Source organism: Anolis sagrei, chromosome 6 (assembly GCF_037176765.1).
Source record: "Anolis sagrei isolate rAnoSag1 chromosome 6, rAnoSag1.mat, whole genome shotgun sequence".
Lineage (NCBI taxonomy): Eukaryota > Metazoa > Chordata > Lepidosauria > Squamata > Dactyloidae > Anolis > Anolis sagrei.
The window spans coordinates 48,016,692-48,035,937 of record NC_090026.1 but is presented as its reverse complement, the minus strand read 5'-3'; the positions used below and the strand labels follow the sequence as shown (position 1 = coordinate 48,035,937).

Below are 19,246 nucleotides of genomic sequence, written 5' to 3'. Positions count from 1 at the left end.
GTTTTGGCATAAGAAAATGAAAGCAGTGGAACAAAAATTATTAAAAAATGAAACATATTTGTTGAATTACTTGTGTGTTTTGCAGATTACTCGTTACTCATGTATTTTGTGAATGCAAATTAAAAATTAAAGCCCTTCCAACCATGACATCATGGTTGGATTGCTCTGCCCATGAGTGTCTTGTTCAGCTCTTTCAGAAACAGATGAATAAAAGTCTCCTATGTTGTAAAGTAGCTCTGCCTCATTTCCCATTATTTTACTCTGTGAATGGATCTCGCATGGGTCTTTCTCTTCCTTCACTAAAATCATAGGTTTGCATGATAATTCTGTATATATAGTAACATTCATTCATATTCTTGTGGTGTTCTTGCCTTTTTCCTTCATTTTGTCTTTCTCTTTTCTCTTCATCCCTTTTGATTTTTTTAAACAATATGTAAAATAATAAAATGTGTTGGCAGCCCCCTTCAAGCAATGGCAGAAATCAAAATATTATACTTCTATCCTACTCCTTGTATCAACTGCTTCTGAATTCAGACAATGATGTTTATAATGAATACGTACCTAATATTAATACAAACAATTTGAACATCTTTCATACATCATCTCAGTGTTTTTCCTTTTACTCTAAATCAATAATACTGCATTTCAACAGTTTTTTTCTATAAAATATCTTGTCATATTTCATCCTTCATTTGATTTACTTATATATTTATTTATTTATCCATTCAAGTTATTTCACCAATCCACCCCGTTGCATAAAAAACTTTTTTATTTTAAATCTTCCAAAGCTCTAAGTTCCAAATGTTGCCTATTCAAAGATCACTAACCTCCTAAATCTGCCTTTTTAACCTTTAGGAATGTGGTTTTATGAACCTTGCAAAATGAGCCATTAAAACTCAACTAACCTCTCTGCCTTTCCTTTGTGTATTGAAGATTATACATGACTTAATATCTTAGGAGCAGTTTCATTTCTAGGTGAAGTCTCTACGATAGATTAGGGAAGAGAGACTTTTGTTCTCTGAAAGTGACCAGACACATGAATGTTTGCTAACCTGCTAATTGCTGCCCAAATTCAACTGCTAACCCCAACAAGGGCATGCTTGCTGAATCTGAGATTTTCTTAACTTCTAATTTACTGTTGCATTGTTTCTGTGGGTTCCTCTAGTTGGAAGTAGTCATGCTGCCCTAGAGACAAACTACATTGACCTGTAACCTGGGTCTGATCCAGCATGCCAAATGTTGGATTGGCTCTGGGTACAGTGCAGGTAGAAATCTCTACTACTCAGTGGCATTGAATGTGGATTGTTCCATTTCGAACTGACCCAGCTGTTCCTACAGACTAAATGAAAAAAGGTCTGAATTCTGGCATAGAATTCGGACTTTCCCCCCATTTCGGCTAACATGGGGCAAAGCTGTGTTAAGGGCATCTGTTACAGATATTTTGGTTCTGCTTTTCCTGTATGGCAAGGGGTTGGACTAGAGGGCCCATGTGGTCTCTTCCAATTCTATGATTCTAAGGTTGCTTTGACAAAGGGTGTCATTTGGCTGCCATGGGGCTGATCCACCTCTTCACCCACTTAGAAGCCCCCAGTGGGGCAATGGGTTAAACCTTTGTGCAGGCAGGACTACTGACGGGTAGGTGATTGGTTCGACTCTGGAGAGCAGAGAGTCTGTCAGCTCCAGCTTCTGCGGGGACATGAGAGAAGCCTCCCACAGGATGGTAAAACATCTGGGCATCCCCTGGGCAACGTCCTTGCCGACAGCCAATTCTCTCACACCAGAAACGACTTACAGATTCTCAAGTCACTCTTGACATAAAAAAACCCCACTTCAGTGGTCAATGAACATAGGCCTTAGTTTGCCTTGTGATTGTAGTGTAGCCTAAATCAGTTTTATTGGGGTTTATATTTGCTATACTTGTATGCCGCTGTTTCTCAGCCTAGCCGGCGACTCAACGCGGTTTACAACAAAATACAACAGTCAACAGTATACAATTTAAAACCATAAAAGCATAATACACAATATTGGCACATCCATAACAATCCAATACATCTCCTGACTAAAATCGTCATCCAGTTTCGTCGTCCATATTACCAATCCTTTAATCATTACATTCATTGCACCGAATTAACCAAATGCCTGTTCGAACATCCAGGTTTTTAATCTTCTTCGGAACACCATCAGCGAGGGGGCTGATCTTACCTCCATGGGAAGGGCGTTCCATAGCCGAGGGGCCACCACAGAAAAGGCCCTGTCTCTCGTCCCCGCCAGCCGCACCTGTGAAGCAGGCGGGATAGAGAGCAGGGCCTCCCCAGAAGATCTTAGGGTCCTGGTGGGCTGATAGGCCGAGATACGTTCGGATAGGTAGGTTGAGCCAGAACCGTTTAGGGCTTTAAAGGCCAACGCCAGCACTTTGAATTGAGCCCGGTAGCAAATCGGCAGCCAGTGGAGCTGGTGCAGCAGAGGAGTTGTATGCTCCCTGCGCTCCGCTCCTGTTAGTATCATGGCTGCCGAACGTTGGACTAATTGGAGCTTCCGGGCCGTCTTCAAAGGCAACCCCACGTAGAGAGCATTGCAGTAGTCTAAACGGGATGTAACCAGAGCGTGGACTACCGTGGCCAAGTCAGACTTCCCAAGGTACGGGCGCAGTTGGCGCACGAGTTTTAACTGTGCGAATGCTCCCCTGGTCACCGCCGAAACCTGGGGTTCCAGGCTCAGCGATGAGTCCAAGATCACACCCAAACTGCGAACCTGCGTCTTCAGGGGGAGTGCGACCCCATCCAACACAGGCTGTAACCCTATACCCTGTTCGGGTTCTGGAGTGGTCCAGTCTGTTCCTTGATTTGACACCCTGAGAGATTTTCCTTTTTCATCTTTTCTTTGTGCATGGTACAAATATCAGAATCCTCCCACTTTATGTTCTTATATGGAATTTAAAACCCAGAGAACAAAAGGTTCTCTGAGAAGGAACAACGATTGGACATTTATAATTGTTAAATGGTCTATGTCAGCTTCTGGTGGTAGATTTCGTGCATAAAAATAAACATAAAAATAATGAGGTATCTTGGAGATGAGACTCAAGTCCAAACCTAAAATTCATGTATGTTTCATATACACCATGTACACATAGTCTACATATAATTTTATGCACATTATATTTATTAATATTGTGCATGAAGCAAGGTGCAGGCAGTCTCTGTGTTATAAACATTCGATTTAAAAACTACTCATAGTTAAGAACGGGGCTGAGACAACAGGAAGTGGGAGAAATCTACGCCTTGGAAGGGAAATTCACTCCTGAAAGAGTTATCTTGTGGAAAAAGTGTCTCCATTGTATCTTTATCATCGATCCTTGTTTCTACTCCAAGCCATTTTTTAAAAAATTCCAATTATCATAGAGATAGAAAGTGAGGGAAAGTCCTCTGAACAGGGTCACACACAGCAAAACAAACACCACAAAATATTAACCCTTCCTTATGCTATCAAAAACTTACCTTTAGTGATACCTTTAGTTAAGAGTTTAATTTGTTCCATGACTGAGCTTTTAACTCAAATAGCTCTTCTCCCATTGAAATGCTATTAATCTCTTCTGGTCCCCTGACCCCCCTATTTTTTATTACGTGTTTTTAAATAAGAAAATGTACTTTATAAATAACAAATAATTTATCAATGCACATTCACACGGAACAGTAAAAAAGAAAGCTAAACTTTTAAATGGTCGAAGCACAAAGAGGTGGCAAGGAAGCATATTTGAGGCAACAAAATGTGTGTTGGCCCGCGTAACAGCAAGGGAAAACCTGCATATTCATATGGAGCAATAAAAAAGGAAAGATAAACTTTAAAATGGTAGAAGCATAAAGTAATGGCAAGGAAGCACAAAGTACAAAGTGAAGAAGCAAAGCATCATTTTCTTTATACTGTACTCTTTCCAGCCTCCTTCCCTCTCTTGCTCTCTCCCCCTCTCTTCATGAAGCCAAACATACCAGGAATAAAAACCAAACAAAATAAACTAATTGAAAGTTTCTCAAAGTGGACTTAAGCAAAGTAGACAGTCCCCCAAAGTGAACAAGAGTATGAGGCCCAGAGGCTGCTCCCTAAAGCCCTGTACTCCCACGCTAGCACTCCCTCTGATGGTAGCACCTACTCTAGTGCTCCCTCTAGCACTAGCTCTTAACTTAAAATGCTGCCTGTATGTCAAAGCAAAACCAGGGCCAAGCAATGGCTGAACTCAAAATGCTCTTAAGTTGGGGTGCTGTTAAATCAAGGTTTCACTATATATGTCTTTAGCTGGAGTTATTAAAAATGTACCTGTTACAACTTGCATACAAATTCAACTTAAGAACAAACTTGCAGAACCTATCTTGTTTGTAACTTGGGGGCTGCCTGTACATTGAATAATCAGAAAGCAAAGATGCCACTATCTCAGCCACCAAGAATTCTTAACCTGTAATACATAGGACAGCTATTAACTAAGTTAAATCTTCATCAGCAGAATATAGATCTGACATTTAGATTCTCTCTGTCTTTAGATGGTTCAGTAATGCCTAATTGGCTTTTTGCCTATAGCTTTTGGGGAAGGAGAACAACTATGAAATATCCTTGACTATAAAAATAAAAATAAATTTTGTTTTATGTTCAGGCTGCGCATTGCGGGCTCCATCCCAGAAAGGTGCTCTTGAATTGTTTAGTTTTCTCTGTGCTTGTAGATTTTATGCACAAATATCTGCAGTGTCAAGCCTTATTCTGTCCCTTTCCTTTGATCAGGCTATCTAGGAAGAATGTGTAGTAATATCAGAAGGGAGACCTGTCTCCAGCTGCAATATTAAATTATAAATTGCACATGTTTTTCCTCAGATCTAGGAATGAAGATTGTACTCCTGCCAAAAGTAAAGCTTTTGTCACTTTTTGATGCAATCCTGTTAGACAATGAGAAGCTAGAATATTTTACTGTAATTATTCATACCATAACAAATTCTAACAACAGTATGATTGAAGAGTCTTGTCTGTTTTTCTGATAAATCATCTTTTGCAATCCTCTTCTTATACATTCTCATTTTGATTAGAAGACCAAGCAGCAGAAGCTTTTGAAGCTCAGAATGCTGTACTAGTTAAATATTAAATGTAGGGCAGTCATTCCCTCTCTACCCAGAACTGCATATTCATTGTTTTAGTGGTCTTCAATGGGCTATAGATAAAATCAGACCAAATATCCCTTTAAAACCCATATTGCAGTTGGATTCTGAACATCTTGCAGTGATTGGTCCTGAACCATCTCAAGGGCATTCAGTAAGCTGGAAAGAGTTTGTTTCTCCTCTTTTTGTCAAAGGAGTGGAATTGTTTGTGTCTGTCAATTTAGTAATACTGTTATGATCTCATAACTCTTATAGCAGATAATGATGACCACATTATAGATATTGTGACCCTAGATCAGGCATTGGCAAACTTTGGCCCTTCAGGTGTTTTGGACTTCAACTCCCACAATTCAATAGGAGCATAGTGTCTAGTGTCTAGGTCCAGGGAAGTAATGCTACCCCTCTATTCTGCTTTGGTTAGACCACACCTGGAATATTGTGTCCAATTCTGGGCACCATAATTCAAGAGAGATATTGACAAGCTGGAATGTGTCCAGAGGAGAGCCACTAAAATGATAAAGGGTCTGGAGAACAAGCCCTATGAGGAGCGGCTTAAGGAGCTGGGCATGTTTAGCCTGAAGAAGAGAAGGCTGAGAGGGGATATGATAGCAATGTATAAATATGTGAGAGGAAGCCACAGGGAGGAGGGAGCAAGCTTGTTTTCTGCTTCCCTGGAGACTAGGACGCGGAACAGTGGCTTCAAACTACAAGAGAGGAGATTCCATCTGAACATGAGGAAGAACTTCCTGATAGTGACAGCCATTCAGCAGTGGAACACTCTGCCCTGGAGTGTGGTGGAGGCTCCTTCTTTGGAAGCTTTTAAACAGAGGCTGGATGGCCATCTGTCGGGGGTGATTTGAATGCAATATTCCTGCTTCTTGGCAGGGGGTTGGACTGGATGGCCCATGAGGTCTCTTCCAACTCTTTGATTCTATGATTCTATAATTCTAATTCCTAACAGTACCGGCTGTTAGGAATTATGAGAGTTGAAGTTCAAAACACCTGGAGGGTCCAAGTTTGCCCATGACTGCCCTAGATGTATTCTTCTCCACAATACTGTGGTTACAGATCCTTTCTTTCTCAGTTTGCTTACTGGAGCAAATATTTTAATTAATTGTATTTATATTCCAGTATTCTGCCCCATTGTGCTTCATATAGTCTGAAGTGCAATATCCATTAAAAATTTTAAAACATATTATAGTAAGCAACAGTAAACCTCAAAGTAAACCTTCCAATAGCCTTAGAGTCAAGAAGGGATATTTTAAATTGTTTCACCACTCTTAGATTTATGAGGGCAAATATTTCAAAAAGGCAAATGCTCATCCTGTTTCAAATAATGATATAGTATGGGTGTCACTCTCAAGAAGTCTGTGTTCCCCAAAACTGCTGTCTCTCCTGCCAAGAGAATGCAGAACAGCATCTACATCAAAACTGATAAATCTTGTGGAAGATGATAGCTGAATATTCAGAGTATCACAGCACTTAAGTATGTTGTTATATTGATTTCTGTCTTGCCCTTTTCCCAATTCTGGACTTAAAGCAGCATGCAACAAATTAAAAACAGGATATAAAACATTAAAACAAAATTAAACAATAAAAAATCAAAACCAGATCCATACAATACATGTTTCATTAGAAACACACTCATGCACATACAAGCACAGTAATTATATCATCCAGCACATTGTTTGGATGGGATGAGTGTTGTATACTTATCACATGCCTGTTGAAATTAAAAAGCCTTTACTTCTATGCAGAGAAGAAACCAGGGAGGTGTTAGTCTGACTTCTATGGGAAGATAGTACCATGGTTTGACAGCAGCTACTGAGAAGGCCTTTTCTCATGCTCCCATCAAATGTCCCTGTCAGAGTGATAGGAAAAAGAGAAGGATATCTCCCACAGATTTCAAAGCATGGGTTGTTTTGTAAGGGAGAATATTATCCTTCAGATTCCTGAGACTGAAGTGGATATGGCTTTATAGGTCAAAAGCAGTACTTTTGCTTTCGGAAGGAGCAGAGAATAGACAGGCACCTCCCTTGTTCCTTTCAGTAGTAGAGGTTAGTAGCTTGCATGGAAATACAGTTTTTCCTCCAAAAGCTCCCGGAGGTTCTCTTATCAAACCTTTGGGAATGTGGAGGGTCAATTATATTACTAATCTGTTTTGATTTCATGGTAGAAAGACTCAGGCCACTTCTTTGGGCTGATCAAAACTTTGACTGATATCTGTTAGAACTTTATGCTTTCATTTAAAAAATCAAGTTTCCTATTTGCAACATAATTTTTTCTGAATCTGAGTGCATCTTTTTTGTTGGTTAAACATATTAAGGATCATCTAAATAAGATGGCTATTTCACTGAGAAGTATAAAGTAAAACTGCTGATTGTAATTTAGCACAATAAGTGTCATGAGATATGGAGCTGATTGTGAAATAAATGTATTTGTCTTTAATTCTGTACAAATACAAGAGTATTAAGTGGATCATGTGCTTGAAAACATACTTACTGGGTTGTGAATTAGTTTCCTAGATGTTTCCAGAAACAAGAGTGGGAATTATTTGTGTGTGGGGAGGAGGGGGGAGTATTTTCCATGAGTTATAAAATAAATATCCTGTCTGTTTGGCTGATGGTCATAAGCATTCCTATTTTGGCAAGGTAATAGATACAATACATGACCTACTGTATCACTTCCAAAGTGCTTGACTTCAGAAGGAAAATACTGTTCAGAGTTGTAATTTTATTTTTGTGTAAAAAATTCCTCATGGTATAGTTAACATAGTTTTAAGAGTAATGCAGAGTTTAACATTGGTGTTTGAAATCAGATTTCATTTTGAGTTAGCTTAACCTTTAACAAAATAATTAGTTTTTATTTTTAGATTATTATAGTAATTTTCCAATAATTATTTAAAATTAGGTTTTTTTTAAAAAAAATCTGACTAAATGGAACAACACATTGTACATGTCTTCTGTCAGCTCTGTTTAATATTTGGATGGGAGGACAAGGACTACCAGATGCAACGAATACTAGTTGCTGTAGGTTATATTTCAGAGGAAGAAACTGGCAAAACCAGCTGTAAGTATTCCTCGCCTGACAAAACCTTATGAAACTCACAGGGTTGCCATAGGTCAACGATGACTTGAAGGCATGTACAGACAAAAATACTCCGTAAGAAGGACAGAGGTCTAGGGATAGACGGAGCATCCAGAAAACATGAGTTATGCAAACAAGCTGAAAACAAGAGTTATGCTGCTGTAACCTGCCTAGAGCCACAAGGAGAGGCAGATAAGAAATAAAATTATTATGAGCTGTACTCAGTTTAGTTGGAAATTCTGCCATTCTCTCCAAATGAAAGAGACTGTTATTCATAGAGAGAATTCCATTGAACTCATGGCATGTGGCAGTGGAGTGCCCTGCCTTGCCAGACTGGTTTCTCCAAACAGTCGCAACAAGGGGTATGTACTTGGCCTGCCTGGGTTAGTGTGAGCTGTAAGGGTGAGTTTAGTGTACAAGGGGAAGTTCATTTTTCAGTCTAAGACTGGTTTAAGTATGATATTTAAGCCAACAGTTGCTGGGGGAATTGAGTGAGCAACTGTTTCTGCATTCCTACTCAAAAGCATTTGTGTGGTGGCATAGCTCGTTATGTTATACCTCTGTGGAGAAGAGGATCAAATCAGGATAATCCACTCAGAAATATGATGATCATAGACGGAGGAATCTATAAGGCCTGTATTTTACAATGAGTTGGTCATAATAATGGCAATGTGTTACTAATAAGCAACCTTCCATGTTACTTTCTAGACTGCAGTAGCAGTAAGAGGTACTTTTGGGGGTGATCAGAGCAATATATACCATGTTCCTTTTAATAAGTAGTATTTCCACTCCTGACACCAAGTCAGATTATTGTTATGAGTTAAATTTGACACCCTTTTTATGCAACACACACTCTAGCATAGAGTTACATGCTTTCCTGAAGGGAAAAAATCTGCAAGTTTCAGTATGTCCTCACCCCACTCCCAGGCCAGCACCACATTCAGTGCCAGGCTTGGGGAATTCAGTGACTGTATATTCTGTGGATCTACATTCTGTGGATTCTTTAGTCGCAGTCTCCAGATGTTAATCAAATGTATGATTTTTCTCCCCTTCTGCACCATATAGGCGTTCCTGCTCATTAAACCTAGGACTTCACATCCAACAGGCAAATTATGTTCTTAGGACAATGCTATCTCCTAACTGAAGATAGATCCAATTGGGACCATGAATGGTAGTATCAATATGTGGCTTGACTTACTTATCTGAGTTAGCCAGATGTATGACATTACTTTTCAAGACAGTAGCTTTTATGGAACAAATGGCATGTGTTGTTGAGGTCTTAGAATTTCATAAGTGCAGGAAGCATTCTAGCCCCCTTTGTTTCTAAGGATTTCTGTTAAAGTTCTATTTTGATTTACATTCTTACCTTGTCCAGGAATTAATTCTTCAGTAGAAACTTAAACAAAAATGGAATGCTGTCTGTGCAGACCTTACATCTTTCTTTTGTTTAAGGCATTTCTTCTTTTTCAGGGCAGATGGTCACACTGTCTGGGCTCAAGCTATCCATCATCTTAGTTTTCCCAGAGACACCTGAAATTCTATATAGCCTCAAAGGTTATCTGGGAAAATGAAGATGATTGGTAGTTAGAACTTTTTATTTAATTTATTATGGAATTTACATTGAAGCTTTCTCCCAAGATGGGATTCAAGGCAGCTTAAAAATTGTTCTGAGTTGTCTTCCTGCCTAGAATGTATGATCAAAGCAGTTGTTCCTGCAGAGATGTCGCTGACAACCTCACAGGTCATTCAATTTTACCCCCCTTCCCCCTCAGTAGGAGAAATGAACTGATTTCATATAGTCTGCATGATGGAAGGGCACAGTTAACTGCCTTAACCAGGCCAGAGTAGGGAAACATCTAAAGGTACAATGGGCGGTGTGTGCTATTGTTATTTTGTGCTTTCAAGTCAGTTCTGATTTATTGCAACCCTAAAGCACACTTATAATGAGGATTTTTGACAGGGTTTGTCCAGAGAGGATTTTTCCTTGTTTTCTGAGGTGAGAGAACATGACTTTCCCAAGGTCACCCTGTGTGTTCTATGGCTAGGTGGAGATTTGAACTCATCTTCAGAGTCATGGTCCAACAACCAACCACTGCTCCATGCTGGCTCTCCATAGAGCTTTCAGTGGTTTAGTGAACATGATAGGTTCTTTAAGTTTGTTCTTAAGATGAATTTGTATATATTTTGATATAGGTATATTTTAAGTGTCACATTATTTTAGTTTTGAATAGCATTAGGGAAGGATTAACACTCCTGTAACATTTATTTTGCTGTTTGTGTTCCTGCTCAGAAGATTTCACCTCACTTTCTGTCCCTGTGACAATTGGATTTGAATTTTCTTGCTTTTCATGGAAACAGGAATTTCTGATAAAACTTAAATGGCGACACCATTTTCCCACGATAACTCATACAGGAGTGAATGTCTTTTTTCTCTCACTTCGTGTTGTCTCACTTGTTCGCAACTAGAAGCTCAAACCTTTCAATGAAAGAACTGGACTGTTCATGAATTTCCTCTTTTTCTCCCTGCCTTAATTAGAAAAGGGCATTCTTAACCCACAGTGCTCTCCTCTTGTGACACTAATAGATAAATAGAAAGCCAGATGACTTACGTTGCTGGAAGCTTTTTAAGTTCCCACAGCACTTATCTTATCCATCTCTTGAGTAGTCTTCATAGCTTTTATGAGAATCATGCTGTTACTAAAAGAGTTGTTTAAAATGTAATGTAAAAACTATTAGAGCTGCTAGAGTTCAATGCTGGACTCCTTTTGGGGGGGTTGCAAAATTGAATTTAGGTTGCTTAGAACTCTTGAGAGATGTGAGAGATCAAGAGAACACAACACTTTTTTTGGCCCTGAAAAAGAAGAAAATCCTTAAACAGAAGAAAGGGGACATCATTCCAGTTTATTTTGGGTTGAAAATGACACAAAGAAGGCACAGTTTAACATTTAACAGCGTAAAAGTGGGGGGTGGGGGTGGAGGTGCCCGAATGTGATTTTCAGTTGCCAAAATAAATAGAAAAATGTCCTTGATATTTCTGTGCCCACATTTGGAATTATTGTTAGCTGCCTTGAGTCCCCACAAGGGGAATGATGGGGTATAAATAAAGATGATAACAACAACAACAACAACAACCATGTCTGCTGACCTCTATTAGCCAATGCACCTAAAGCCTATAAGTAATGAAGGCTACACATTTAGTTTCTGATACACATGGACATAATCTAAAAACAAGTTGCTGTCCTTTCCCTTTTTGCAGTTATTCTGTTGTGATATGTTGTGAAAGACTTGGAAAGATCTCAGGACTCTGGATTGTTTAGCCTTCTGACAATGTGATACCTAGGAATTGGAAATATGAATCCAGCCCTGGCAGAAAATCCATTTAAGACATGCCCTTAAAGAGATACATACATAGAGTAGGTATATACACAGACATATAGGTATACTTTCCTGTTTTGATAACCTTGCATGGAGGTAGAAATATTAAATAGGGCAGATTGCCACTGCTCCTTACCTGCTTCTGCAGCTTTAGAAATTTCTACTAATGCTTCATGCCAGACCAGAGATAAAAGCAGCAAACTGGCATGAAGTCTGTTTCTGTGAAGGAGGTATGAATTAGTAAAAGCATTTGAGCCCTTTTCCTCAGTAGCCCTCTTCCATTTGCACATCTTTTAGGCACTTATTTTGTCACATGCATAGACTTTATAAATGTGGTAATACCCAGACTTGTTTGTCTTAGTACTTTGTATTGAACTGCTTGTCTTTTTGATAAATTTTCTGTCAAAAAGCAGGAATGATTGCAAATTGCAATGTTCACCTTTTTTGTTAGCTAGATAATTTGGAGGAAAAGTGAATGTTGTAGTCAGGTTCTTGTAGCTTCAGGGTTATTTTTATTTGTCTACAGCTGAAGCTGCATACATCCTTTCTACTATAATGTGTAAATTTGCACCATGCATTTGCACGAATAGCAGGAATTATTTTTGTGTTTCATTTATTTGAATTCTTAAGATAATTTTTTCATGTATAACAATTGTCATTTCTGGTAGTTACAAATAGTGACCAGGCCAGCAAAACCACTGAATTTAACTTAGCAAAGGCAGTGCTATTCTCACAATATGCTTAGTAATCTGTAGTAACTGTTTTGAAACCTTTGGCTACCATTTCTAATTGGAGAATATTTGCTCATAGCCCCACCCACTTACCCCCGCTGCCTCTGCAGAACACTTAGCACCATCACATTATTTCACAGTTGTCTGATCCCAATTTTAAAGTGCCTGTGCCAGCCATGTACACAGAGCAGAGATGGAAATCATGTAATGTGCCAGATGTGTTGGGCTGCAAGTCCTAACACACATCGCTCGCTTATCCAATTCTGAAGAACATCTGGCAGAGCACATGATTCATACCTCAGCGCAGTTTATCAATTCTCCACATTGAACATGTGAAGAGATTATTGCTTTCTGTCACTTTTTTAGCTTTGTTTGAAACATTGTTCTTTATTTTCCCCTTAATTTCTTTCAAATGACAGCTAATGGAAGAAGAATGAATATACAAGTATCAAGCTGTAATAAAAAGATACCGATGAGTCATCTGTGCTTACTGCAGAACTTTTTTCAGTCTCAGCAATCTTGCATTGTGTTAACTTGCTGGTCTTGGCTGAATCTGTAATATATGGAAACCCTCCTTTTTGTCAGCTTCTGATTTATTCAGCTATTTCTGCGCCCATTGCTTCTTATCATATCTCAGTAGGAGATTCTTCATTCTTGAAATATTGTGTTTTTTGTTACATGGCAAGCTTGCTAAAATGTAAAGGCGGTGAGCAATCCCTTTAGGCAGTCAGAATGTCAACCATGCTTATTTGACATACACATGTTCCTCTTAATGATTATTAGCCCGTGAATGGGTTATTAAATTTCAAAGTATGTATTCCAATATTATAATTCTCAAATAAATATTTGTGTTTAATATCCATATTTTTTATTTTCAGTATGTATATACTATATTTAATTTTCAGACTGGGCAACCTCTTCCTCTCTATAGCTTCTTGGTGTTTGTTGTGGTCTTCTCAAAAAGAAACAAGTAAAATATGTAACAATGTGACTATTAGGTAGATTGGAAACTGGTTAACTGACCAAACCCAAAGGGTACTTACCAATGACCTTTCTTCATCCTGGAGAGAAGCGACTAGTGGGGTGCCTCAAGGTTCTGTTCTTGACCCAGTGCTATTCAACATCTTTATTCAATGATTTGGATTCTATCCAATGACTTGGGTGATGAAAAAGAAGGCATGCTTCTCAAAGTTGCAGATAACACCAAATTAGGAGCAATAGCTAATACCCCAGATAAGACTGAAGGAGTCCTGCTTCAGCCACTGAAGAGCTGCTACTACAACTAATACACTGGCTTGGTAAAGGATAATTTCCTAGATTCCAGCCTTGCAAATAAAATTTAAGAAGTATCAATTCATCTCCCTTTTGCCTTGAATTTTTCTTAATTTTTTTCTGTCTTGAACTCTCAAAGAGAGAGAGAGAAATGGAATAGGCAGACTGCCAGTAGCATTGTTCTTTGTTTCTACAGCACAGACTAATAGCTGCTGACATCATAAATCTGAGAGAAAGAGCAATATTGAGAGCAATATTGTGGTAAACAGGAATACATGATGATTGTGGAGCTGTCTTTGCTACTTCGTCTACTCTTAAAGTCAACCACAATTTAAGTCTTAGTTATTAGGAAATTCTTATATCTCCCAAGACAATAACTAATCACCTGTCATATTAGATCTCTGTGGGACCTGAAACATGCATAATGTAACTTCGTAAAATAGAATTTAGACTCTTCTGGTATCCATATCACTTTTTTCCATTTCTGAAGTATCCCATCAGTCTGTATCTTAATACAGACAGTCTCAGAGTTTTGAACAAGATAGCTTTGTTCTTAAGTTGAATTGTATGTAAGTTGGAAAAGGTACATTTTTAAGTGTAACTCCAGCCTTTAAAAAAAAATTTGGATAGCACAGGGAAGGGTGAACAGTCTATAATGTTTATTATGTTGTCTATGCCCCTGTTCAGAAGATTTCACCTCACTTTCTATCCCTGTGACAATTGGATTTTGAAAATTATGGATTCTCATGGTAAAGCTTCAGTAGAGACACCTTTTTTACATGCCAACTCTTATAGGAGTGAATTTCCCTTCCTAGGGGTGGATGGCCTCTCACTTCCTCACCCATGTTTGTAACTAAGAAATGTATGTAAGTTGGAGGTTTTTAATCCAGGGACTGCCTGTAGTATGTATTAGTTTTTGATCCTCAGTCTTGCTTTCCAATGAATCAGATCAGTCACGTAAATATGTGCTTGATCCAAATGATTGAAGGCTGTTCGTGAAGAAAACCTGAACCTGGGATTTCCAAGGTTCTGAATAGTAACCCCCCCCCCCCCCACACACACACACACACTTCACTTTCAAATCTTTGTCAATAAATTCAATCTTCTTAAATGTTGAACATTAGCAGGCTGTGGAAGAGATGCTCACTAGATTTTGGTATCACAGATGTTAGGAATTTTGCCACTGCTTCACTTTTTGGGAAGGCATGACCTTCTATATCGTAGCCTTTTGGAAAAATGATGCCATAACCTTTTGGAAAATGGCATTTACCATAACCTTTTGGGAAATGGAATTTCCCTGAGAAGCGTTAAAAACTTGCTTGAGTCAACCTTCTCCTTAGTGGTAAATATCCACCAGCATTCATGCAAGGCAATTAGGTTTCTCAGCTGTTAAACTGATATACCCATATATCTGTTTGAACTGTTAGGGACAAAGATATGCCAATTCACAAACACACACACATATAGCAGAGTTTCAGAAGTTTTGTTTCAGTTGCCCAAAAACATCTACTACTACATCCCTTAAAACATCGTGGTTTAAATCATGCTCTCAAAAGACAAAAATAAAGTAGTCTTTGTTAAAATAAAATAATTGGTTTACTCACAAACTGAATGTATTCAGCATACAGGTACTTTGCATATTAATCCAGTTACAGATAGGATTTGAAGTAGTTTCTCTGTGTAGGTAGCATAGGGCATCTTTCTTATAATCTTAACAATCCATAATCTAAAGCATCTCTCTGTTCTGAGAGTCTAATACAGTCTGTGTAGTTTGAAAGTCCAATGGTTCCTGAACTGTACTGTTTCTACTGGCGCCTGAAAACATAGTGTTTCTACATTGAAAGTCTAATGGCTTCTGCCTTTCTAAAATGGAGTTTGAGTCCTGAATAGTCCCAGATCTGATCACATGGTCTGCATCCCCTCCCACAACACAGAGTTAAAGAAAACTGCATACCAACACACACATATACAATACAGTAAGCAATCTGAATTATATACATAATTCAGTTAGTGAAGGCTTGAAGAAGGTTGCTATTTCCAATATCACTAGATATAAACCAGTGTACCAGCTAGTTATTTTGAGGAAAAACATGTTGATACAATATTGGGGACCTTGGGTACCACACCTGCAGCAACTCACAAAAGGCCACTAAATGTACCAGAGCCACCTCCTATTTGTAGCTCATGGGCTGGTTATGAACTAAGAATAGAAACTTAGTGAACTGGGAATAGGCAACATTCTCCCTCCAGATATTTCTTTACTTCTGCTCCATGATTCTACAACATTGGTTCCATTAGCCAGGAGTGGTGGCATTGTAGGACAAAATTCTGGAGCATTATAATTGCCCATACCTGTTGAAGACTGAAGAAAAGAACCAGAAATAATGAGTTTGATTTTTTCTAAAGTTTTCATTGTTTATTTTAAGCGTGGACTATCAAATATGAAGATGGGGAATTAGGCTGGAAATCAAGGATTTTGGTCTGCCTGGATTCCCTATCTTTATCTTATATAACATTTGAGATTGCCCTAGGCATGGTCCACATATTCCGCCAATGTTTTCCCTGTGCAGCACAGATGCTAGAAATCTCATTGCCTACTACATCATTTAAAAAACAAACACACACTGATATCCAGAGGATACAAGAGTCTGTTCTTAATGTGAATTGTAATTACACAGATGGCTGGAGCAACTGATTTTTTTTAAAAAAAATCTAAACAGCATGTGAGTTGTTTTGTTTTTCTAAACTGACATGGAAATTGTTGACGTGATCATACAAACGTTTGAATCTGCAAACCTCTCCACTTACTATAGGAACAATTAGCAGCAGCTTACATATTAAAAGTGCTGAATTAGTCTGCTTTCAGGGAGAACTGTTATCAAAATGAATACATCTATGTTGAATATATGGTACACCTAGAGTGAACATTGCTTCATTTATTTCTCTTTAAGACAGTTAATGTTGCTGAGTGATTTGATGTCAATAGTTCAACCATAAAATATTTAATATCTAGTAATAGCCTAAAAACTCAGGCAAAATGAAACAGTGGCAACCTATTGTTGTTTATTATAGTTTGTTATTCTCATTTTAGCTGTGTGTTCCTTCATTAACAACTTTTGATGGCTTCACCACACTGCTTACATATGTTCTGGTTTTCATCTGGAAAATGTAGGAGGGTGCTTAATGATAGGCATAAATACCCTAAAGCTGACAGATCCTGTCAGATCTTGGAAGCTAGGAGGGGTTACACAAGATTGGTACTTTGATGTGAGACTGCCATTGAATACTAGGTGCTATAGGCTATATTTCAGAGATAAATTTGAGAAAACCACCTCTGAATATTCCTTGCCTAAGAAAACCAAATGAAATTTATGGGGTCAGCCATAAGGTAACAGGTAAATTGAAGGCACATAAACACACAAAGCCAGCAGAAGAAATGATGGAAATGTGATGAGTTCTTACTTGATGCTAGTTTAATCATGAAAGCTAGCTCAGATGTCTGGGATAGATTTATATTAAGGATCTGGAATAATCTTGGAAATGTTTAGCAACACTATTGAAAATGGTAGGGTGAAGCTTCCATTGTATCAGCGAAATGAAAATAACAAATCTTGACAATGTAGCACTGATATAAAACTATAGCTTGATCAGTTGAAGGAATGGGTTTCTAAATAACTGGGAAACTATGGATTTTGATTGTTTATGGATCTTAATCAGTTTTAATTGCTTGTGTCCTATAGAAGAAGTAATGCTTGATTTTTCTCTTGCAGGGTAATCACTTTGATCAGTATGAAGAAGGCCATCTGGAAATTGAGCAGGCATCTTTAGACAAACCTATAGAATCGGTAAGCAATCACTTTTGACTTTCAAGCCCCCAGTAGGCCAGATAGTGCTCACGTGTTCTTTGGAAGTTCCACTAGCCAATTCCGATCATATTTTTAGAAGAAAACTGAAGGGTGTGTGTTAATATATTTGGATGTATTCCATTACTTTTCAAGTGAGGCAAGTCACTATCTCGTCTAAGAAGTTATTTTAAACAACAAATAGGAAAATCTAATTCTTATTAAAAGATGGCAGCTTATGTTGTCAAATGCTGAATACAACTCTTTTGAGTATATAGATTTGGTGGATAATATTTGATATATTTGATCCTCTTTAGTTGAAATTCTCTTTGGCATAGGCATGGAAAATACACAATAAAAATGTTAGCATTTGGAAGAATGTAATATAAATAAATGGCCTACACAGAATTTTTTTTCAAAGTTACCTATAAAGGGACAAAAAGGGAGGAGTTACATTTTGCTCACTTGCCCATTTGCATTTCAAGCATGTCAGCTTTTCTTGAGATACATCTATGCTTGTTCTCCCCAATACTGAGTAGCAGCCATTTCTGTAGCCAAAACATGTATTTGAGATTCAGCATTTGCATTGACTGTAATCTCATTGGAGTAGTCATTGAAAAGGAAATGAGATTGATACTTATGAGAAGGCTGTGGAAATGAAAACAAAACATGGAGAGGATGAGCATTTTAGGACACAGCATGGGTTAACAAAGTAATATTTTTGGCATGCACAGTTCCCAAGACTATTTTGAGATCCACAATGGTGTGCAGTGTCTTTATCTGAAAAAGGAACCCCCCCCCCCCAAAAAAAATGTCAGTGTGGAAGAAGCAATTTTGCCATGTTGTGATCCCCCAGACCAGGGGTACGGCCCTCCAAGGTCATTTACCTGGCCCTCACGCAAGGTCAACCTAAGTCAGAAGCGACTTGAAAGCACACAACAACAACAATCCTCTCTCATCAGCCAAAAGCAGGCCCACACTTCCCACTGAAATACTAATAAGTTTATCTTTGTTAAAATTGTTCTTCATTTTAATTATTGTATTGTTTTTAAGTGGTTTTTTTGCACTACAAATAAGATATGTGCAGTGTGCATAAGAATTCATTCATTTTTTTCCAAATTATAATCCAGCCCTCCAACAGTTCAAGGGATTGTGACTTGGCCCTCTGTTGAAAAAGTTTGTGGACTCCTGTCCCAGACTGTTTTAAATTCAGGGGAAACCTTTTTAAAACCAGGAAGTAAAACTTAACAAGAGAGTTCTGCGGGGAACATTTTTAAGGACAAAAACTGGAGAGGTGGTTCAGCCCTCCATAAGGGGGGCAGTGACCCCACCAACCCAGATCTGGATTGGTAGATATATTTAACCTTTAAACATGTCCTGTTTGGTTCTGTCTTTGGACTTGTATGCCACATCCTTCCTTGGCCTGTACTCTTGAGCATTCATAGAGTCCCCTGCGCTTCTGATTTTCTGTTCTTGTAAGCAGTATTTCAGCCATGTTGGCCTTGCCAACATCTCATAATTATCCTTGCAGTTTTCAGTATAGCCACACTGATGACATATTTACTATGATAGGAAAGCTTGGCATTTAGTTGGCATTTTGCACTGTGGTATCCAACATGCACAAGAGGCCCCTAAAGTAACAGTTTTGAAGATCAATTGACTCTCCTTGGTCAAATCTAAGTGAATCTAACACAGCGGGACTTCATGCAGTCCTGCTGTATTGTTAACATATTATTACATCCAAATTAAAGAAGTGTATCTGTAGGCTAGTACTTTAGTATCACATGTGAAGCAGCTTTGTGAGTCC

General features: G+C 38.4%; 1 protein-coding gene across 5 annotated transcripts in view; it reads left to right on the top strand.

Annotated features, from left to right (window-relative positions):
* Positions 1–19,246, top strand: part of GPATCH8 (G-patch domain containing 8) — an 83,485-nt gene that overhangs the window by 8,520 nt on the left and 55,719 nt on the right. For 3 of the 5 annotated variants that reach the window (XM_060781216.2, XM_060781211.2, XM_060781213.2), the window contains exon 1: positions 17,362–17,442. Coding sequence is in view for 2 of the 5 variants with exons in the window: in XM_060781214.2 (XP_060637197.2) it covers positions 17,368–17,442 (75 nt within the window). In the remaining 3 variants the exon portion in view is untranslated. Of the gene's footprint in view, positions 1–17,361; positions 17,443–19,246 lie in introns of those variants that run through there. The other 2 variants (XM_060781214.2, XM_060781210.2) reach the window with 1 other exon arrangement.